Genomic DNA, 24,335 nt, shown 5'->3' on the forward strand with positions numbered 1-24,335 from the left:
TTGGGGGTAATACAATAGCATGGATAGAGGATTGGTTAACGGACAGAAAACAGAGAGTAGGGACAAACGGATCTTTTTCAGGTTGGCAGACCGTAACTAGTGGGGTGCCGCAAGGATCAGTGTTGGGGCCTCAGTTATTTACAATCTATATTAATGACCTAGATGAAGGGACCGAGTGTAATGTATCCAAGTTTGCTGATGATACAAAGCTAGGTGTGACAGTAAGCTGTGAGGAGAACACAGAGTTTGCAAAGGGATATAGATAGACTAAGTGAGTGGGCAATAAGGTAGCAGATGGAGTATAATGTAGGGAAATGTGAGGTTATTCACTTTGGTTGGAAGAATAGAAAAACAGAATATTTTTTAAATGGTGAGAAACTTTCAAATGTTGGTGTTCAGAGAGATTTGGGTGTCCTTGTGCAAGAAACACAGAAAGCTAGCATGCAGGGAGAGCAAGCAGTAAGGAAGGCAAATGGCATGTTGGCCTTTATTGCAAGAGGTTGGAGTAGAAGAATAAGGAAGTCTTGCTACAATTGTACAGGGTCTTGGTGAGACGACACCTGGAGTACTGTGCACAGTTTTGGTCTCCTTATCTAAGGAAGGATATACTTGCCTTGGAGGCGGTGCAACGAAGGTTCACTAGATTGATTCCTGGGATGAGAGGGTTGTCTTATGATGAGAGATTGTGTGAAATGGGCCGATACTCTCTGGAGTTTAGAAGAATGAGAGGTGATCTCATTGAAACATACAAGATTCTGAAGGGGATTGGCAGGGTAGATGCTGAGAGGTTGTTTCCCCTGGCTGGAGTGTCTAGAACGAGGGGGCATAGTCTCAGGATAAGGGGTAGGCCATTTAAGACTGAGATGAGGAGGAATTTCTTCACTATGAGAGTTGTGAATCTTAGGAATTGTCTGCCCCAGAGGGCTGTGGATGCAGAGTCTTTGAGTATATTCAAGGCTGAGATAGATAGATTTTTGGACTCTAGGGGAATCAAAGGATATGGAGATCGGGTGGGAAAGTAGAGTTGAGGTCGAAGATCAGCCATGATCTTATTGACTGGCAGAGCAGTCTTGAGGGGACCGTATGGCCTACTCCTGCTCTTATTTCTTATGTTCTTATGATACAGTTGGTTAGTATTCACTTCTGAGGGCTGTGTTTGAATCCAGTCTGTAAGAATTAAACAAATGAGTTAGAATCACAGAATTCAGCTTAAAGGATATGATATACTAGCCAATACAGAGATCTGGCTACTAGCTGGGCATGAATGAAAGCCATATAATCTTTAGAAAGGATGGGGAATTTGGGAAGGGAGGAGGAGTAGCACAATTGCAGAAGTGGAAAGAAAGGATTTCAGTAAGAGTGGTCAGGCAGTGGAAACACAATGGATAGAACTAAGGAACAATAAAGGATGCAAAACTCTGGTGGGAGTTGTCGAAAGACCTCCTGACAATAGTGTTGTAGTGGGGGGATGTATAAATACGGAGGTCAGGGAAGCATGTAGCAGAGACAATGTGGTTATAATAGGAGATTTTGATTTTCACATAGACTGGGACAAACGGAACAGCTCAAATGCAATGTATTTCTAGAAAGTATTTGGGACAGTTTTCTGGCAGAATATGTTTTTGAACTGACAAGTGAACAGGCCAACTGAGATTTAGCAATGTAGGGGGCATCTTTTACCTGGTTTACGGTAATTTACCTTCCTTTACCTGGTTTACGGTAATTTACCTGGTCAAGCAGCCCTTTTTTCCACTTCACTGAGGCTAATACCAAACAGCGGTTTCAAATTGCTAAACCCACCCTTCCAGTTCTGACTGGAGGAACTTATCATTAATTATATATTAAAACGGACAAAATGGTCTGGATGCGAGAAAATCAAACTTTATTAACTAAATAAACTACACCACACGATCAATGCAACAGTTAAAATTGCTTACCGGGGGAAGGCAGATGGCAAAAATGAGGGATAAATGGCTACAATGTTAACCGTACAATCTTAGAACATTTCCCTTAAATTACCACTCCTTTACTTCTCACTAGGTTGCCTTGTTGAGAAGTCAGAAACCTGCTCACCTGTGGTCCAAAGAGTAAGAGAGAGAGATGCTTCTGAGAAGCTATCTTTATATCCTGGGAGCTCCTGCTGTTTTGGTGCTGAAAAGGTATGTGTGCAAATTTGCGGCGAAAAGTTCGAATACACAAGAGAAAGGCCATGAACTTCCTCCATTCATACATGAGACATCACGTAGTAGAGTCAATTTCAGTGAATGGATGTGTGTAATCAACCCAATTGTGCTTGCTGTCCGATGATTAGCTGATTCAAACGGGCTATTTCCCAGTGGCCAAACTGCTCCCATTGTCTGGCATGGGTTTGGATGGATTACCCATTCTTTTAAACTGTCCCCCCCTTGTCTGTGAATGGCTTTGAATGGAGTTGAATTACTGTGTAAACAGCTCGGGAGGCTATAGTAAACAAAGCCATTTCCTGTGGACAGCTTTAAGTGGTTTGATCAGTTTCTGTAAACACATCGATTTTATTGGCAGGGCGGGGGAACTCCCCCCCCCCGACCGGACCTGCCCATGCTACAGGGTGACTGACAGCCCGGCTCCATTCAAATGCTAACAGAAACCCCCCTTTGATTGGCAGGTCTTTCTCACAGACACACTTACAAGCTGCTATTGTCTCCTGCCATGCGGTCCGACAGCCATTTTAAGCCCTGGGATATTAAAACAGTCCAAAACTCCATCATTTAATAAAATGACTTTCCTCTCAAAGTGTGTGATTTTCACACAGTTCTTTGATTCCAGTGTCCAATTGCCGCTCTGCCTACGAGCTTTTCAATGCAGCCTTTTTGCAGTTCTGGGTATGCTTTAAAACATTGTCCAACCCAGAGACAATTTAAATCACACAATTCTTCGTATTAATATTTCCCGATCTTCGGGGCTGAGGGGATTTTTGTGAACCCCTACAGCAATGAGTAACAAACTAGAACTAGTTAACAATCTGGCAACAAGGGAACATCTTGCAAATCGGTTTGATGGGATGAATGGCTTACTCTTCTTCCTACATTCCTATTTTTCAAGACTGATGGGTGAAGGTTTCTTTGATCTGATGGGACACTGGGTTGCACAGTGGTTTAACACACTGTCCTTTAACCCCTGGAACCTGGGTATGAATATAGTCTGTATTGACGGTGACAGTCTCCTGTCTTACAAGTTTCACAAATTCTTCAATGTAATGACAAATTCAGATTTGTCCATCAAGAAACCAAGTTGTTTTCATTGTGTACATTGCTTCAACATAATTAAGGGAATACAACAGAGAAGTCTCATAAAAATCATTTTGTTGAACTGTCCCCTAATATGTAGTAGTCTCTGCACCCATCATTATAGACTAGATTTGAAGCTTGATTTAACAGGTGAAGGGGCAGTTTGCCAGCCCTTAGCACCATACTCTGCTATCTGGTGTTCATTATCAATTCCCTCTGCTTGTTTCATAGTGACAGCTTGGAGGAAAAAGGGATTTTTATTATTTCAATTTTAAAGATATTAATGAGGGATGGGCGAAGGCAGTCCTGATGGCTTAATGTCAAACTCATCACCTGATGTATCACTGAGTCATACAGACAAAGAAGTTTCCAAATTGGATCTCTGGTCTGCGCTGAACTAGCTCCACTCAGGCAGACCATCAGCGATAGCACTACAGTGTCCCTGGGCTAGAGAGCGGTAAAATTAGACAGAGTTCCTGCTCCTGGTTGCACCCCAGTGACTCCTGCTGGAAGTGTACTTGCGTGTGCACATTGGGTGAGGGCACATTTGGGCTCAGCAGTGATAATTCTCATGATGGAATATCCTGCCAACACTTACTGTCTTGGTTCACACATGTAGAATGGTTATTTCAGTCCTGTGGCTGAGAGCTGCTTGTGCCCATGAACCATACACAAGATAGCCTTTCAGGGCTGAGGAGAAGAAAAATAGACAAATAAGGGGAAAATTACCAGCAAACTGTAAAAAAAATGAGAAACATAACATATCTGTGGATTTAGGACATCCAATGTGATGATATATTGTTCTTTAATGCCACACAAGGGATTTGTTTAAGGCACTTTATAACTGATACGATTTACAACCCAACAAAACTATTCAACTGATCATGTAACTATTGCTTGCACTAAGACAGGATGGTCCAACACAGCCTGTTGGCCAAATCCAGCCCATAAAAAACTCAAGCCCTCCCCTCTTGCCCCTGCCCTCATCCCTTTCCTCCTCCGCTCCCAAAATTTAAAAACTAGAACATTTCAGCATCAACTCTTTAAAGTTCCCAGCATTAACTGGTGCAAAAAGGACTTGTCTAAATCCACCAGAAAAGGACTACCATTAATAGTCCTCCAGAAGGTTTTTATTAGATGCAGCTAGTGACAGTTTATTTTTCATTCTTTTCCATCGAGAGCTCCTTTTGTTAAAACATATGAATGAGAACCACATTGGGAATAAACAGCAGCTAAGGCCTTTCAATCTAATTGAAAGCACTATTTGACCAGTGCGGTGCTATAGCCAGGCAAATCTCACTATAACAAACTTTCCTTTAAATTACAAAGTTATAACAAACATCCTGAAGACCCAGCCAATTCTTCTCACCTTTGCATGCAGGTGCAAGCGCACAAAACTTATCTCAGCCTAAGCTCTTGAAACTCCCTGGGCCTGTTGCCACTTTAATATTTTTAGCAGATTTGTTGTGCACTAAACATATAGGCCGGAATATTACCAAGGCTGAGAGGACGGGATTGGAGGTGGGTCAACTGTGAAATTTGTAATGATTGACAGCGAGTCAGGACCCTGCTGTCAACCCGCCTCCACGCTAGTCTCCCAGGTGTCGGGTCTGTTCAGCGCTGAACAGACCCGACACCAAGCGGCGGGGGAGGCAATTTAAACCTTAAGCTGGATTGTTAAGAGGCAATTAAGTATTAATTTAAGCTTACCTTTAGATTTTTAGAGTTCACCAACAGCTTCCTCGCTGCTTGATGATCACATCAGGTAAGAAGGTCGGGTGTTGTGTCATCAAGGGATGATTTATTAACTTGACAGCTGCAAATGGTCTATAAAAGCTCCCATCTCACAGCTGTTCACTTTCCAAGTTCAGAAGCTGTTGCTTACTGCCTTTGGAAGACAGATTGAACTTCATGCAGCTAGCAAATGTTTGGAGCAAACTCCCTATCCAGTGTCACCTCATTGGAACAATGTCCCTCACGATTGTCATCTCAACTTCACCTACCATCTATTACGTCAGCATTGGTGTCCTTGAAAAAATCTCACCTTGGATCTCAGAATCCCACCACGAACAGCCCAAACACCAACATCACTGGGCACATCATCAGCAGCAACCTTCTCCGCAATCAACTGATGCTGCACAGGACACAGGGCATCAGCACCCGACCTGCTCATGATGCCAGCGATGGCATCACCATGGCCAGATTTACTTCACTTAACACTGCACACCCTGGCTGCCACATAATGCACCACCCCACACCAACACCATACAGCATCCCTACAATGTCCAAGCCAGTCCTTTCACACTCATCACCATTGCGGGGCGTGGTACCCTTATGTCTCACCATTCACTGCAGCTCACTAAGCCACTTCCAAAGGTGCACACAAATCTGTCCGAGAATGTAAAGTGTTGAAAATAAAGATTTCAATGTTTCACAGCACATTAACAGAAACTTCACATGAACATTGGCTAAAACATCCAAGTGCCTACCCTTGTGTGTTGTTAGTTGATATGATTGGACTAGAATGAGAGTGAGTGTAAGGGGTGGCTCGTGAGATGGGGAAGTGATAATATAGATAGCGAGGGATGGGTGGAGGTGCAAGGTAAGTTGATGTGAGTAAGGATGTACAGGAGTAGGGTAGGGAAGGCAGAGTGATGGGGATGTGATGAGTGGTACAGCAGGATGAGGTTGAGTGTGGCTTTGTAATAACATTTTGTGATCTACTGAGATCATTGAAAGGTTGCAGCCTCGTCCTCCTGACAACATCCCTGCTTGTGTCCTCCTGTGCAATGTGCAACCAGGCTGCATTGGTCTCCTGGGGAGGTGTCTTCCGCCCATCAGAAGGGAAAAGGACCTCCTTGCGTGCTGAGACTCTCTCTATAAGCATCTGGAGGGAGTCATGGGAGAGCCTGTGTGCAGCCGTGCACCTCTGTGCAGTGCTCGTCAGTGTTTGCAGCACCTCAATGCTGCAGAACACTGACAGCACAACCGTCAAAGTAAGTTTGGAATGGCCCCTTTAAGGAAACCGGCTGATGACGTGTCATCCAATAACGTCAGCAGACCCGCTTCCTTTTAATTGGCTGGGAACCTCGCTGGGCGGGCTTAACAAGCCCAATCATCGTAACATCAGTTCAACAGAGCGGGATGGAGCAGGCAGCTGGCTGGGACCACACTACCGACCCCAGTCGCCCCGGACCTGCCTCGGTAGGCAAAATCATGGCTCTAGGAATAGCAAAAGAATAGGCACTGAAACACAGGAGTAAACAGACAAGTGGGCAAGACAGGGGGGCATGGCTTCATCTTATTGGGGTTAAAACATTTTTTTCCCAATTTTAATGGATCTCTGTTAGAGTAAAGGGGATGTTTATTATAAGAACCACTTTGCAGTTAGGTTGAAAAATCTCACCTGCTGCTTGTTCCCAAAATGATTCTCATTCTGATTTTTTAATACAATGAGCTTATTTTCAATGAGCCTTCTCTTCCCCAGAGTAAACAATCTCTTTCTGCATTAAGCTAGGAATCAGTTTGGTTGTGAAGCATTGGGCAGGATTTTAACTTGGAGGCGGGTAGGGAGTGGAGGGGCTGGATTGCGGTCGGGAAACCCAGGAGAACGAATTTAACGGCAGGGCCTGAGTAACATTTTTTTCTCTGTTTCCCGCCTGCAGCCAGCCTGATTGAGAGGCTAGCTGGCTGTCAGGTGGGTAGACCTGCGACGCCAGGCCACAGCCGGGGAGCAGAGAGGAGGGAGGGCGGAATTGGAGGCCGGGGGTGGGGGGGTCGGGGACCGGAGATCAGAGGGGATCGGAAGGCCCCGATCGGGGGGAGGTTGTGGTCAGAGATCGTGTCCCAGGGATCGGAGGCTGGAGAGGGGGTTGGGGGCTGGGTGTCGGCGATAGGGGGCCAGAGATCAGGGACCTTGGAGGGGGGGTGGTGTGGGTGGAGAATGGAGGCCTCTTGGGGGAGGTGGGGGGGAGATCGGAAGGGCCGGGGGTTGTGTCCGATCACAGGGGGTTGACGAGGCAGGGTCGCTGGATCCAGCAGATAAGTGGTAAGTCACTTACCTCCTGGATCCAGCAGTCCTCGCCTTCCTTTAGCTGCCGGGCTCCCTAAGCCCCGGGAAACCCAGCTGCCCAGAGTTAAATTTAAAATGGTGCTTTAAAAAGAGGCATGCAGCCTCATTATAATATTTAAAGTGCTAACCCGCCTCCTGGGAGTGGGTTGGCCGCCGTCCCCCATCTGCCTCCGTTAAGGCCTCAAATGGGCGGGTTGGAGACGGGTTGGGGTCGGGATTCAGATTTCCAACACTTTAACCTTCCTCCCAAACCAAACCTGCCGAGGAGGTGGGTTGGCACTTCAACTATTATAACAAGGCTGGAAGCATTGGATTTAACCTGCTGTGCAGGTTTAACGGTGGCTGACCGGGGATCCCGGGCCTCGGGATTTCCGGCAGCTGCAGCTGCAGCAAGGACAGCCTCAGGGAACAATCTTTATGGGCTGGGAAGAGTAGGAGTGCTTCATCCCGGCCCCCCCATGCTCCACCACAACCAGCCCCCCACCCCACCATACAAACACCCCCATCCGAGTCCAGGTTCGGAACCCCCCCCCCCCGGGATCAGACCCCCGGGATCAGACTCCCCCCCCCCCCAAGGTTGGGGTTCGGACCCAACCCTGATTGGGGATCGGACCACCCACCCCCCACCCCCAGGATCGGACCCCCCTGTTAGATCCGTGATTCTGAGGGTATGCTGTTATTCAATAACCACACGGATGCTGTAACTTAACGATAAATAGGTATTTACTGGAGGAGGGTAGCTTCAAGACTGGGGGTACAGAGGCATGCGCAAAGCTTATATACAGGTGTGGTCACTGCCGGTACTACAGTATACAGGAGCTGTAAAAGTAGTTCTGTCTTAAAGGCACATACACTACAATTCCTCCCCTTTTAGATTAGTAGTACCCTAATATTAAATTACAATTAACACTTTAACATGTACATTAAACAACAATAGTCCATTTATAGGTTCAGTCTTTGGGGTGGCTTCCTGACCCTTTCGGGATAGCGCCTTTCCTGAGGTTCTTGTTCTTGGTGCAGAGGTGATTCTGACCCCTTTTGATCGGGTAGTTCATCGGGTTCCACTGCTACTGGTTCTGAGGTAGATGCTACCGGTATGTCGGGTTCATTCCCAGGTACTCGAGACATGGGGTTGACGCGTTCCTGTGACGCTAAGATCTGATCGACGTGGCGTCTCACAATGTTCTCCCCGACATCCACTGTGTACATTAATGGCCCCTGCCTTGTGCATATCGTTCCGGGTTGCCATTTCTCTGTTCGATAGTCACGGGCCAAGACTGGTTGTCCTACATTGAAGCTCCTTGTCGGCTTCTCATTGATGTGCTGGAATTGTTTGTCCTCAACATTTCTTCGCACATTTGGTCTGAGCAAGTCCAGACGAGATCTCAACCTTTGGTTAAAGAAAATCATGGCCGGGGTCTGGTTCGTAACTGCATGTGTCGCGTTTCGGTAGGCTAATAAGAAATTGTCCATCTTATGATGTAGTGGAGTTTCATCGTCGCACATGGCCTTTATCGCCTTCTTAAAGGTTTGTATGAACCTCTCAGCCAATCCATTTGTGGCTGGATGATACGGGGCGGATGTGTAATGCCTTACCCCATTCCTTCTCATAAATTTTTGAAACTCTTCGGACACAAACTGTGGTCCATTATCAGAGCAAATCTGCTCTGGCAAACCGTTTCTGGCAAATATGGTCCGTAGGACTGCAATCGTTTTCTCTGTAGTGGTTGAAGACATTTTTATCACCTCAGGCCACTTTGAATGAGCATCCACTGCTATTAAGAACATTGAGTCCATGAATGGACCAGCAAAATCAATATGCACCCGTTGCCATGGAGATGAGGGCCACTCCCATGGGTGTAGAGGGGCATGTGGTGGTGCCTTTTGGACCTTCTGGCATCCTAAGCAGCTCTTAGTTAGGTCTTCGATTTGTTGATCGATTCCCAGCCACCACACATAAGCCCTAGCAAGGCTTTTCATTTTCACTCCCCCCACATGACCTTCATGTAGCTCATTTAGCACTCTCTCCCTTAACTTGGGTGGAATCACCACTCTGGATCCACACATCACTGTCCCCTGGCATACTGACAGCTGTTCTCTTCTGGATGAGAATGCTGGCAACAATGAGTCGCCATGTGTTGGCCATCCCCTCACCGTCAAATCATATACCCGAGACAGCGTCGGATCATTGCGGGTCTCCTTCTCTATATCCGCGTTCGTTACTGGCAATCGTTCAATTATTGACGAATAAAATATCTCGATAGGGTCCACTGCTGGTGCTTCCTCCACAGTAGGCAGTGGCAGGTGCGATAGCCCATCAGCGTTCCCATGCTGTTTCCTGCCTTTATATTCTCTTTCATATTGATTCGCCCCTAGAAACAGGGGCAATCTTTGTAACCGTTGTGCAGTCATCACTGGCACGCCCTTCTTAGGATTAAAGATGGAGACAAGTGGTTGGTGGTCAGTCAGCAAGGTGAACTTCTGCCCATGCAGATAGTGGTTGAATTTTTTTACTCCCCATACTAGGCTGAGGGCCTCCCTGTCAATCTGGGCGTAGTTGCGCTCGGCTGAGGTTAGTGACCGAGACGCAAAGGCTACTGGCCTCTCCAACCCGTCTGGGAATTTATGCGACAGCACCGCTCCAATACCGTAGGGTGATGCATCACATGCCAAACGAATTGGTAGTGCTGGGTTGAAATGGGCCAACACCTCTTTTGATGTGATCAATTCTTTACACTTCTGGAAAGCTCGTCTATGTTCGTCATCCCACTTCCATGGTACCCCTGTTTGCAGTAGGGTGTTCAGTGGGTGTAATACCGTGGACAAATTTGGTAAGAACTTGTGGTAGTAGTTTACCAGCCCGAGGAACGACCTCAGTTGTGACACATTTTCCGGTGCTGGAGCCTTGACTACTGCCTCAATCTTTTCAGGGGACTTATGTAACTCCTCTTCATCGATGACGTGGCCACAATACGAGATCTGTTTCTGGAAAACGTCGCACTTGTGGCGATTTGCTTGTAGCCCATACTCCTTTAATCTGGTGAGCACCTTCTCCAAGTTGGCGAGGTGGTCACTGTCATTTTCGCCCGTGACCAAGATGTCGTCCAAATAACACTGGGTCCCTGGAATCCCTTGCAGGACCTGATCCATTGCCCTTTGCCAGATAGCCGGAGCCGAGGCTACTCCGAACACCAGCCGGTTGTATTGATAGAGACCTTTATGAGTGTTAATCGTAAGGTATTGTTTCGAAGCTTCTTCTACCTCCATTTGCAAGTATGCCTGGGCTAGATCAATTTTGGTGAAGTGTTTACCTCCAGATAGCGAGGCGGGGCAGCATGGTGGCATAGTGGTTAGCACTGTTGCCTCACAGCGCCAGGGACCCGGGTTCAAATCCGGCCTCGGGTGACCGTCTGTGTGGAGTTTGCACATTCTCCCTGTGTTTGCGTGGGTTTCCTCCGGGTGCTCCGGTTTCCTCCCACAGTCCAAAGATGTGCGGGTTAGGTTGATTGGCCATGATAAAAATTGACCCTTAGTGTTAGGGGGGATTAAATACGTGGGGTTACGGGGTTACGGGGATAGGGCTTGGGTGGGATGGCTGTCGGTGTAGGGACTGGGTGCTAGGGTTTGGATGATCAGCCATGATCTCGTTGAATGGCGGAGCAGGCTCGAAGGGCCGAATGGCCTACTCCTACTCCTATCTTCTATGTTTCTATGTTTCTATGAAAATATCCTCAATTCGTGGAAGCGGATATTGTACCGTGTGAAGGACTGGGTTCACTGTCACCTTAAAATCCCCACAGATGCGGACCTTCTTTGGTTCCCCAGGCGTATTACTCAACGACCTCTTCATTACAGGAACGATGGGTGTAGCCCACTCGCTCCAGTCCACTTTGGACAGTACTCCTGAATGTTCCAACCCTTCCAGCTCTGCTTCAACAGCTGGTCTGATCGCATAAGGCACTGGTCTGGCCTTAAGAAACTTTGGGCTTGCATTTTCCTCAATTTTAATCATTGCTGTTATGCCTTTTAGTGTTCCTAGTCCCTCCTGGAACACTTCTTTTGCATCAGTTAGCATTTTTGACATTCGTCCAGGTGTGATGTCGTCACCCTTTTTGGCCTCAACCTTCTGTGCCTGTATGGAATGCCAATCTAATTGTATCTTCCGGATCCATTCACATCCTAGCAGTGGTGGTCCTCCATCTGGCAATACATATATATCCATTTTAGGTATTTCCTGGCCTTTATAGATCACTTTCACCCTTATTTTTCCTTTGGGGTAGACTTTTTGCCCCGTATACGTCTTCAAGACAATCTCTGTAGCTTTCAAGGGTATATGTGAAAATAGCCGCTTGTAGTCCCTTTGGTTTATGACTGTTAGGGCTGATCCTGTGTCCAATTCCATTTTCACTTGGACTCCGTCTATCTTGCGTGTAACCCAGATAATCTGGTGATCCTCCATTTTGGTTACCTTATGTAGTTTCAGACAACCCAGCTCCTTGCTTCCGGAGTCTGTGTCACTTTTCTGTTCGTCTGAACCACTGTCCATCACCTGGTGTACCTTTTTGTACTTCTCCTGTGGAGATTTCTTACTGTTGGTTTTCTTCCCAGACCTGCAGACTCTTGCTATGTGTCCTGCTTTTCCACACTGTCTGCACACTTGGTCCTTGAACCAACAATCCTTCTGGTCATGTGTTGTTCTGCCGCAGCGATAGCACTTCCCTGTTACATAGGACATTTCATTGGTGCCATATTCTTGCGGTCTCCGTTGAATCTCTGCAGCGCCCCTTGCGGCTGCTTCGTGTGATACTGCCATACTGAAAGCCTTGTCCAGCATAAGATCCTTTTCTGATAGAAGCCGTTTCTGGGTTCCACTTTGTAGCCCACACACAAACTTGTCCCTTAACGTATCTGCTAGTCCCGCTCCAAACTGGCAGTGTTTCGATAGCTTGCGCAGTTCCATTAGGTACTCAGCATTGCTTTCGTCTTTGTGTTGGTTCCTTTTATGGAACTTAAATCGTTCTGCTATCAGCAGCGGTGTGGGGTTTAAGTGGTCCTGTAGGATTTCTACTATGCTTTCGAAATTCTTGTTCACCGGCTTCTCTGGGGTTATTAGATTTCACAGTAACCCATAAGTTTTTGCACCCATGGAATTTAACAAAACCAGTGCTTTCCTAGCATCTGGCACTTCATTCGCCCTGCAGTACACCTCAATACGTTTCACATATGTCGCCCAATCTTCGACTTCATTGTCGAACATAGAGATACTGCCACTCTTCGGCATCCCTGGGTGTGATTTAACTGTCAAAAATGGCGTCTCCCGCGCTTCCCCTTCTTCTCCGCTGGCACAATATGGCGTCTCCCGCGCTTTCCTTCCTTCCCGCGCTCGCCCTTCTTCTCCGCTGTGGCTTCTAAAAATGGCGTCTCCCACGCTCTTCCTTCTTCCCCGCGGCTCAATGGCGTCTCCCGCGCTCTCCCTTCTTCTCCCCACAGACCCTGTTCAGCCCGTGAGCCCTGGCTGTGCTCTGCGCGTTCTTCTTTTTATTTATTTTATTTTTTTCTCGACGCCGCTCGGTCTTGAACCCGGCTGTTGCTTTACCCTCTCTCTCTCCGGTTTGTTTTTTTTGTTTTTTCTCGACGCCGCTCGGTTTTCAACCCCCGGCTGCGCCCTGTGCGCTTCACCCTCTGTCTTACCCCATCGACGCTGCTCGGCTATCTCTCCGCCGTCGGTCGGCTCCAGCCGCCGCTGCCCGGGAAGGGTCTGCGCTGGACCTGTCGTCAGTCTCTTGCTGATCGTCGTGGCTGGGGAACCAAGCCCGGCTCTCCACAGCCTCCCCTGCGATGTTCACTCTCTGCCTGACGACTGGGCGGTTGCTCGTGGTCGACGCCCGTGTTCCTGGCCTCGACTTTTTTTTTAGTTGCAGGTAGATTCGATTCGACACTCGTCGCCACTGTTAGATCCGTGATTCTGAGGGTATGCTGTTATTCAATAACCACACGGATGCTGTAACTTAACGATAAACAGGTATTTACTGGAGGAGGGTAGCCTCAAGACTGGGTGTACAGAGGCATGCGCAAAGGTCACTGCCGGTACTACAGTATACAGGAGCTGTAAAAGTAGTTCTGTCTTAAAGGCACATACACTACACCCCCCACCCCGAGTTCGGGGCTTGCACCTACCTGGGGTTGCAGCCTCTTCTCCAGCGTTCCCTGCCCAACTGGATCCCAGCCTGTCAATCAGGCTGAACTTCGGACGGGGAACCTGTCCGTGACGTCACATGCACGCTGTGGAGTTAAAACCCGGCAGTTCTAAAGATCAAAGTTCTGGCCATCTACCCTATCAAACCCTTTCATAATTTTGAAGATTTCAATCAGGTCACTCCTCAGTTTTAAATAACAACAGAAAATGCTGGAAATACCCAGCAGGCCAGGCAGCATCCGTGGAGAGAGTAACAGGGTTAACGTTTCAGGTCTGGGACCCTTCATCAGAACTGGAAAAAGCTGGAGATGTAACAGATATTAAGCAGGTGCAGAGGCAGGGGGGTGGGGGTTTAGGAGGGGAGGAAGGAATTGAAAGAACATCCTGTACTTTTGTAAGAGGCAGGAAAGATAAAATGTTGCAAATGGGAGTGGCAAAAATCATATAACATGAAAAATGGGGGCAGGGATAATTATCTGAAATTGTTGAACTCGATGTTGAGTCCGGCAGGCTGTAAAGTGCCTAATCGAAAGATGAGGTGCTGTTCCTCGAGCTTACGTTGAGCTTCATTGGAACAATGTAATAGGCCGAGGACAGAGCGATCAGAGCGGGAGTGAAGCGGTGACTTAAAGTGACAGGCGACCGGAAGCTCAGGGTCACCCTTACGGACTGAACGGCGGTGTTCCGCAAAGCGGTCGCCCAATCTGCATTTGGTCTCCCCAGTGTAGAGGAGACCGCATCGTGAGCAGCGAATACAGTATATTAAATTGCAAGAAGTACAAGTAAATCGCTGTTTCACCTGGAAGGGGTGTCACTCCTCAGTCTTCTCTTGTCCAGAAAAAAAGAGCCCAGCCTGTTCAGTCTTTCCTGATAAATATAACTTCATAGTTCTGGTATAATTCAAGTAAATCTTTTTTGCACCCTCTCCAGTGCCTCTATATCCTTCTTATAATATGGAGACCAGAACTCTTCACGGTACTTCAAGTGTGGTCTAACGAAGGTTCTATACAAGTTTGACATAACTTCTCTGCTTTTTACTATGTTTTACTACGTTAAAGGCACTATATAAATACAAGTTGTTGTTGTTGTTGTGTCACTACATATAGTGATTTGTGTATCTATACCCCTTCCGATCCCTCTCCTCCTCTACCCCATTTAGACACTCAGGGCTGGATTTTACCAATGAGGAGCTTTTGGAGGCAGGACTCCCACTTGTCGGGTTTTAATCCCGCCTCCATCGACTGCTGGCCACCATGCTATTTTCCCTTGATTGACCTTGATGAGCCCGCCCAGTGGGTTTAGCAGGCCAATCAAGGGGAAGCCGGTTACAGAGAATGTCAGCGTATGATGTTTCATCTGTCAAAATTTTTTGACAGATGAATTGTCATCGTTTGACAGCTCTGTGAAGCTGTCAAACACTGACATTCTCTGTAGTTTGATGAGTTCTTGTATTCAAGACTCATCAAACCTCTTTTGTGAGCAGAAATTAAATGGAGAATGTGTGAAGGAATAAGCCACATTCAGAAAAATACACCATCCCATGAAAGAATTTTGACTTTACTAAAGCATGACATACTGGGCTTGAAAATCTAAAAACCTAACAATGGAAAAACTGTAAACAGCATACAGACTATCAAGATAAGATAAATTGTTGACACTGAATCAATAGCCTTATTGAAGCAGAAGGTTAGAGGTTCCTGAAAGTCTGAAGTTTTGGAAAGAACACAATAGTATACCCAGTTAAAGTGTCTTAAACCAACACTTCAGAAAGAATCACATAAATTAAAGAAACATATGCTTTCGTAAAAATAACATCAAATGAAACACGGCGACATGAGTCTGTGTTACAACCAGTTGAGGTAACCAAGAAGACAATGGTGCACCCGGTTGAGGTGTTCTGAATGCAAAAGATATGAACAGAAGACTTTGGTAAGAATGACATCAAATAGATGCACCAGCCATCACATTGTTTTTGTGTTAAGCTTGAGACACCTACACAGGAGACACAATTCTTAATGCTACAAGCTGATCTGACTGTAAAGATTGCAGAAGTCAACAGAAAAATTACTAGAGATAATTAGCTTACATCAGCAGAAAACTTCAAAGGAAATACCAATGCAAAAGGGTATAAAAATTGAACATTCAAATGGGAAGACAGTTTTGCTTGAAGGGGCAAAGTGATTCTCGGCTTCAAAGGCAAGCTCTGTAAGTCTACAACTCTTTGAGTCTCGGGGATCAAAAAGGTATTGTATTTGATTTTGGTGGATATCCTGGAATAAGACTAAGAATTGTAAAAATGTAACGAAGTTAAGATTTGAGAATAAGAATCTCTGATAATAAGTTTGTAAAAGCTTTTTGTATTTGAAACTGTTAATGTTGTGATTGAAATACTTATTGTAATTACATGTCAGTTCTTTAATAAATCTATATATTTTTAGAATTGTCTCACATAGTTCTTCTGTATCAAACTCGCAAACTCAATCTCTGTACACTCTTTGGTGAGGAGTTGCAGAATTCTGGGGGAGTTTTCCGGACCCTCATAATATCCAGACGGTTACAGTCTAGTTAAACTTATTAAAAGTGCTAACTGGAGGACGGTAACATCTTCAGGTTGTTCCTTTCCTTTAGGGAGAGATAGTCTGGACCTTTTGACCCAATTAAGCGTCTTTGGGATTCGGCTCCCTCTAACTTTAGTTGAAAGTGAACGTCTGGGGAATACGCCTGATCCGGGGTAGCCCTAAAGGGGCTAGGACTAGTAATTATCCCTTCAAATGCAGCAGCCACCTGTCATCTCTGCCGGTGGGATGTGAGTCTCTCTGCATCCCCAATGTTTGAAGCCTGCAGGAAGAAACAAAGGTAAGTAAACATTTTCTATCACTTTCCACTCACCTCACATACTTACTTCTCCACACTTGCACCCATCACTTACCTTCACAGTGCACTTTTGCACCCCTCCGACCCCCGCAGACCCACTGCTCGCCTCGCTGACCCTAGTGGGGTTCGCAGTCTTCGGAAAGCCCGCACTTGTGTGGGTAAAATGGGGATAATCCTCTTATCTGCCTGTTAACTACCTGATAACAGGCAGTTAAGTGGCTGTAATCCCCTTCCTGCCTCCAGGAGACGGGACCCAGCACGAGTCGGCTACCTGCCTCCCGGGATGGGCACCCGCCCCCAGATTCTGCCATTTTCCCAGCAGTCCCGCCTCCAAACCCGCCTCCCCAGGGCTGGCAAGATCGCGCCCTTATTTTCCAAGGAGTATGTGACCTCCTTATTTTTCCTACCACAATGTATCCCTTTAAATATTGCAGCTTTGAGATATAAGGGGTAATTTTACAAAATGGCACTCTTATCAAAGAGCCTTTACCTTCTGGGAGTGCATATCAGCAATTCTAAAGTGACTGCATCAGCTCTACAATTCACCTTACTACACTGGCTACACTACTGTTGCATGCTACAAGACCACATGGCTTATGTAACTCAGGTGTGCCTGAAAATTGGGGAGGGGGATGTGCACCCAATTCCCTGATGTGGCCTCCCAATGAGTAAGACTCTGCACTGGGATCACAGCTTTGTAATATTACTTTGTTAGTGTTCAATTTATAATATTTTGTGTGTTCATCAAGGTTAGGGATGTCACTGCTAGGAAATAGAACACTTTCCATTTTCGGCACTAGTGTCAGCTCCCAGATCAAGCTAACCAGGAGATAAATGCAGATTAGTGTTAGCTATCCTCTGTCCCAGCCCTAACCTGAAAAGCTGGACACCTACTGTACCAGCGTGACAATTTTCCATTTCCTACGACAACCATCTCTGCTACTGCTTTAATAATAACATAAAGTGTTGATTGATAAAAATCTTTGGTGTAATTTGAAGCTCTAACTACTACAAATGGATTAATGGCTGCCCTTTTTCTCTGTTAGAACTGCATGCCATTCAGCCAGTTGTTTGCGAGTGTTCCAGAGTTGTTTTGCATGGCCGTTTCTTCCTCCTATTGTCTTGCCTCAGATCAACAGCTGAATGATGTCATCTTTCCATTGAGTGGCAACAGCCAGCTGAAGGCTCCAACTATGTGACTGTTACTTGATGAGGAAAGGTCAAACTTCAGGATAAAGATACTGTACTGGGGGATCGAGACATCTGTGGACAGAAAATTCTTTCATTAGCAGTAACTACATTCAGCCAGGAAAATGTGGTGACAGCTTGTATTCAAAATACCCTTTGGTTTGATGATAAGAAGGTACAATGTGCTACTATTTAGAGTTACAGTACATCATATCAAAATATTATGATGAAGAGAGAAGGTAGTGAACTGAGCCAAAACTCAAAGCAATCTGTTTCCATTTTGGGCACTGGAGCAGAACAAGGATTTTACATAAAACATTCCAATCTCATAGTTATAGACAAACAGGTGAATTTCCACAATGGGGGAAGGGAACAGCTAACTCCATATTATTTGGAAATGAATGTGTTGGAAGTTTTATAACAATTGGCAATAAAGTCATGCACAAGAGATGAGCTATAGGCCAGGACTGAGAAAAACCAGCTGGTTCATGTATTGAACTTAGTCTTGAAAAATTCAGTTCTGATTCCTACCAAATGTCTTCAGTCAGACATTTTACTTTCTTCTTGCACAATTGCATCAGAGAGCTGTATATCATTGATACGCTTATCAATTACTTCATAAAAGGTGATGAGTCGAAGAAGAGATGACGAGTCGAAAGAAGAGATGAATAAGGCTTTTATTAGCTAAGAAGAGACCATGCTTCTTCGTGAGTGACTGAACAAGTCTGAACGAAACCCACACAGTGGTGGGTGGAGTCAGCTGAGGCATGCCTCCATACACAGCGCCACCCAGAGGTGGCAATATACAATACAGTGGTTTACCACATTCACCCCTTGTTTAATGTGAAGTCCGGCGGGGTGAAGGGTACTACAAGTTAAGTCTATCAGGAGGCCTTGTCTGACGTCCTGATCGTCGTGGTGGCGGCGGTGGTGTTGCAGCATCCGACGTCGGGTCTGGTGTCTGGGTGGTTGGCGAAGATTCCTGGGGCTTTGGCATGCCGTCTGCAGGGGTTGGGTTGGGAGGGGTGGTGGGGGATAACAGTGGTAAGGGGGATAACGGTGGTAAGGGGGATAACGGTGGTAATTCAGGGGTACCCGAGGGTGCGAGATCTCGTATGGAGACCGTGTCCTCCCGCCCGTCTGGGTATGTCACCCAGGCATACTGGGGGTTGGCGTGTAGGAGGTGCACCCGCTCGACCAGGGGGTCCGATTTATGCGTCCTCACGTGCCTCCGCAGTAGGACAGGCCCAGGAGAAGTCAACCATGCCGGTAGCGAGGTTCCCGATGTAGACTTCCGGGGGAAAACGAACATTTTCTCATGAGGGGTCGCATTAGTGGCAGTACAAAGCAGTGACCGAATGGAGTGGAGCGCTGCAGGGAGGACCTCCTGCCAGCGGGAGGTCGGAAGGCCCTTAGATTTTAGTGCTAAGAGGACTGCCTTCCAAACCGTCGCGTTCTCCCTTTCCACCTGGCCGTTCCCCCGGGGGTTGTAACTGGTGGTCCTGCTCGTGGCGATACCTCTTGTTAGCAGGTACTGCCGAAGTTCGTCGCTCATGAACGATGAGCCCCTGTCGCTATGTATATAGCTGGGGAACCCGAACAGAGCGAAGATGTCATTCAGACACTTGATGACCGTGGTACTGGTCATGTCTGGGCAAGGGATGGCAAAGGGGAAACGGGAGTACTCATCAACTATGTTGAGGAAGTACACATTGCGGTCAGCGGAGGGGAGGGGCCCTTTAAAATCGACGCTCAGGCGTTCGAAGGGGCGGGTGGCCTTGATCAGGCTTGCTCTGTCCGGCCTATAGAAGTGCGGTTTGCACTCGGCGCAGATTTGGCAGCTCTTGGTCATGGTCCTGACCTCCTCGATGGAGTAGGGCAGGTTACGGGATTTGATAAAATGGAAAAACCTGGTGACCCCCGGGTGGCAGAGGTCATTGTGGAGGGACTGCAGCCTATCACTCTGCGCGTTGGCGCATGTACCACGTGATAGGGCATCTGGGGGCTCATTGAGTTTCCCTGGCCGATACAAGATATCATAATTGTAGGTGGAGAGTTCGATTCTCCACCTCAAGATCTTGTCGTTCTTGATTTTACCCCTCTGCTTATTATTAAACATAAAAGCTACTGAACGCTGGTCAGTGAGCAGGGTAAATCGTTTCCCGGCCAGGTAATGCCTCCAGTGACGCACCGCTTCTACAATAGCCTGGGCCTCCTTTTCGACGGAGGAGTGTCTCGTCTCGGGGCCCTGGAGGGTCCTTGAGAAAAAGGCCACGGGTCTGCCCGCCTGGTTAAGGGTCGCGGCTAGGGTGAAGTCGGAGGCATCGCTCTCCACTTGGAAGGGGATGGACTCATCCACCGCGTGCATTGCGGCCTTCGCGATATCGTTCTTGATAAGAGTGAAGGCTGCACACGCCTCTGGTGTCAGGGGGAAGGAGGTGGCTTTGATGAGGGGCCTGGCTTTGTCTGCATAGAGGGGCACCCACTGGGCGTAGTAGGAGAAAAACCCCAGGCATCTCTTCAGTGCTTTTTGGCAGTGGGGAAGGGGTAGCTCCATTAGGGGGCGCATTCTGTCGGGGTCGGGCCCGATGACTCCGTTCTCCACCACGCAGCCGAGGATGGCCAGGCGCTTGGTGTGAAACATACATTTTTCCTTATTGTACGTTAGGTTCAGCCGTTGGGCCGTACGGAGGAAATTTGCTAGATTAACGTCGTGGTCCTGCTGGTCGTGGCCGCAGATGGTGACGTTATCCAAATAGGGGAAGGTTGCCCGCAGCGCGTTCTGGTCAACCATTCGGTCCATCTCCCTTTGGAAGACCGAAACCCCGTTGGTGACGCCGAAGGGGACCCTAAGGAAGTGGTAGAGGCGGCCGTTTGCCTCGAAGGCAGTATACTGGTGGTCCTCATGGCGGATGGGCAGCTGGTGGTACGCTGACTTAAGGTCGATGGTGGAGAATACTTTGTATTGCGCAATCTGATTGACCATATCAGATATGCGAGGGAGGGGGTACGCGTCCAGCTGGGTGTACCGGTTTATGGTTTGGCTGTAGTCGATTACCATGCGGCGTTTTGCAGTGGTTTTAACGACTACAACCTGGGCTCGCCAGGGGCTAGTGCTACCTTCGATAATGCCCTCCTTCAATAGCCGCTCCACCTCAGAGCTGATAAAAGCTCTGTCCCCGGCACTGTACCGCCTGCTTTTGGTAGCGATGGGTTTACAGTCGCGGGTGAGGTTAGCGAACAGGGGAGGGGGGGGGACTTTTAATGTGGAAAGGCTGCAGGTGGTTTGCAGCGGGCGATTTAAAAGTTGTTGGTTGCAGACTGTGAGTGGGGGGAGGGGTCCACCGTATGCTAGTGTGACACTCTTAAGGTGGCACTGAAAATCCAACCCTAGCAGGACGGCAGCGCAAAGACGGGGCAGGACTAGCAGTTTAAATTTTTTATATTCAGTGCCCCCTACTGACAGGGTCACCACACAGTAGCCGCTGATGTCCATTGACTGGGACTTGGACGCCATAGAAATGCGATGGTGCGTTGGCAGAATCGTGAGGGAGTGGCTACGTACCGTGTCGGGGTGGACGAAACTCTCTGTGCTCCCGCTGTCGATCAGGCAACTGGTGGCGCGGCCGTTTACCGCGATATCCATCATGGAGCTGGATAGATGGTGAGGGAGGGCTTGATCCAGCGTCACGGAGGCCAGTATGTGGCTTAGTGAGTCACTATAGTCATCCGCCGAGACGGTGGTCGGTTCCGGTGACGAAATGGCGGTTGAGTGCGTTGGATACGATGGCGGCGGATGCCATGCGGCCGGGGGTACACAAAATGGCGGATAAGATGGCTGCTCCCACGGCCCGCACGCTGCGCTGCTGGCTGGCTTCCCCTTGCAGGCGTTAGCGTAATGGCCTTTCTTCCCGCAGCCCGAGCAGGTAGCTGTCTTAGCTGGGCAGTGCGCTCTGGGATGTTTTAACTGGCCACAGAAATAGCATTTTTGGGCCTGGTTACTGGGCATCGAAGCAGTTCTTACCGGAGGCTGCTGTCTCGGTTGGGTCGCTGCAGCGGTTGGTGCCGGGGGCGGCGGTCCCGTGTCCCACGGTTTCGATTGCCATGTCTCGGCGCCGTTACGGGGGTATGCCTCGAGGTTTCGGTGGGCCTCCTCTAACGAGAGCGCAAGGGCAATGGCCGTCTTCAGGTCGGGTTCCTTGCTTTCTAGCAGTCTCTGCCGGGTGTGGTCTGACTGGAGGCCCCTGACGAAGGCATCACAGGCGAGTCCCTGCGCGTGCTCCACAGCCGTTACCGCTTTACAATCGCAGTCTCTGCAGAGTGCCAGTAGCGCCCGTGCAAATGCCCCTACCGATTCTCCCGGTTGCTGCCTGCGGGATCCCAAGAGGTGTCGGGCGTAAATTGTGTTCACTGGGCGCGTATATTGCCCTTTTAGTAGCTCGAGGGCCGCCACGTACGTATTAGAGTCCCGGATTAGCATATATACTTGATGGCTCACCTGGGCGGTCAAAATTTTCAGTTTGTGATCCTCCTCTGTAACCTGTGAGATTGCGAGGAAGGATTCAAAGCAGCTCAGCCAGTGTTCAAACTTGGCTGATGCACCCACCTCTTGAGGGTCGAGGTCCAGGCGTGGTGGTCTGAGGGCTCTCAGCAATGTCTGCTGTATCCGTTGCTGTTGTTGCTCCTCAGGTGTCGCCATTTAACTTTTAGCTAATAAAATTGATACGCTTATCAATTACTTCATAAAAGGTGATGAGTCGAAGAAGAGATGACGAGTCGAAAGAAGAGATGAATAAGGCTTTTATTAGCTAAGAAGAGACCATGCTTCTTCGTGAGTGACTGAACAAGTCTGAACGAAACCCACACAGTGGTGGGTGGAGTCAGCTGAGGCATGCCTCCATACACAGCGCCACCCAGAGGTGGCAATATACAATACAGTGGTTTACCACAATCATTGTCTTATTCTAACCAGATAGCTACGAAGAAAATAAGGCAGTGTAGTCTTGTAGCATGGTTAGAAAGTTTAGACATTTATCGCAAAGGTAGCATAGCCAGTGTAGTAAGGTGAATTCTAGAGCTGATGTAGTCAGCTTAGATATTGGCTCCGAGTGCAGAACCATCTAGAGCCGTGGCTGTGCAATTAATTACACATATATATTTAACAGCAGCTACAGTGGAGGTTGAGGAGCATTGAGTGAGCAAGCACAGCTCTTCTATATAGTTTGTCAATGAAGATAAAGGGTCCAATATTTAAGTTGGAGCCAAGGACAGAGGACGGGTGGATTCTCGCAGTCAGAGTTTGGGGCAGAACTGGATTCTACCAGGATTCCACCTTGTTTTTTTAAAGATCACTATTTTCCATGGGAGTGGGGGGGGGGGGGGGCGGCGGTGGTGCGATTCCTCCACCCATGCCCCCTACGTCAAAGCGGAATATCTGAGGAAGATTCTGGGCCACTGAGCGAATTTCAACTGTTAGACTCTTATAACACCTCAACAGATCTCGCACCAGCTGAGAGCTGGGGTGAGTATTGTTAAAATCTTTGGAAAGGTTTCAGACCTTACCCAGACGTAGGTAATCAATCCCAGAGAGGGTTGATTAGCTTTGTCTTGTTGGAATACGACTCCATTTGTAGCGGAAGACTTTTAAAAAGATTCTTTGGCCTAGAAATTCGGTTGGTTGCGCCAGCGATTAGCGCCTAAAGAGCCCGAGATTTGGGGCGTTACCCAATTTTCGGACGTGCGCAGTGATCCCAGCGCATCCTGCCATATTGAGTAGCCTGTTAGCGCCAGTGCTAAGTCTTTGCGCCTGCTCGCGGGCGCAACCAGATCATGACATCATTTCATTGTGCAATGCCTTTTTGGCGTCCCGTACTGGAAATTCAGTGGCGCCCCCCCCCGTTCCGCCTGGCGCTATTAGTGACAGTTGGATGGAACGTTACCAGGTCCTTCTCGGACTCGGGGGGCGCTCTTTAAAGGGGACAGCACTAGTATAAAAGTGGCAGCCATTTGGCCTGGCCATCCTGCTCGCTGCTGGAGAGAGTTGCAGACCTTCAGTTACAGAGAGTTGTTCTTACTGAGCCAGAGGAGCCTTGGGACCTTCAGCCCTGTCCAGAACAGTTGGATCCAGAAAGCTGACTGCGTCTTGTCAGCAAGAATAATGGGAGCTGCTTTGGAGGGGAACGTCATCCTGGCTGAACAACTGGCAAGGGCACAGAGACGGAGGGAGAGAGGGCCGGGATTGGCCAGAAGGAGGAGGGCCAATGGACGTCGCCAAATCCGACTATAAGCTGCCAGGGTTTTCAGGCAGCAGGTCTCGTACCTTACCATGTCGGAGGAGCAGTGTCTGCGAAGGCTCAGATTTGGTAAGGATGTTGTGACTGAGCTGTGCCACCTGCTTGCTGGGGATCTGCAGCCGCGGATACGGTGCAGGACCTCTCTGTCGGTGGCCGTGAAAGTCACTGTTGTGCTCAACTTTTACGCCAGCGGCTCGTTTCAGGCAGCAACTGGGGACATATCAAATATCTCTCAATTTGCGGTGCATTGCTGCATCCGGCAAGTGACAGCTGCCCTCTACAGAAGGAGGCGCGAATTAATCACCTTCACTGTGACCTTGGAGAAGCAGGGGGAGCGCGCGCAGGGCTTCGCGACTATTGCGGACTTCCCCATGGTGCAGGGGGCCATTGATTGCACACACGTGGCTTTGCGGGCACCATTACAGAATCCGGAGGAATTCCGTAAC

The 24,335-nt window shown here is 48.1% G+C and overlaps 1 protein-coding gene across 1 annotated transcript in view; it reads left to right on the forward strand.

Annotated features, from left to right (window-relative positions):
• The window catches only part of LOC147125185 (uncharacterized), a 48,868-nt gene extending 31,261 nt beyond the window's left edge, over window positions 1–17,607 (forward strand). The window contains exon 5 of the mRNA XM_085992832.1: window positions 17,455–17,607. Within this exon, the coding sequence (XP_085848958.1) occupies window positions 17,455–17,607 (153 nt within the window). The remainder of the gene's footprint in view (window positions 1–17,454) is intronic.
• The last annotated feature ends 6,728 nt before the right edge of the window (window positions 17,608–24,335 follow it).

This window comes from Somniosus microcephalus, chromosome 1 (assembly GCF_052327205.1).
Source record: "Somniosus microcephalus isolate GS21.2 chromosome 1, FLI_Smic_1.0, whole genome shotgun sequence".
Taxonomy (NCBI): domain Eukaryota; kingdom Metazoa; phylum Chordata; class Chondrichthyes; order Squaliformes; family Somniosidae; genus Somniosus; species Somniosus microcephalus.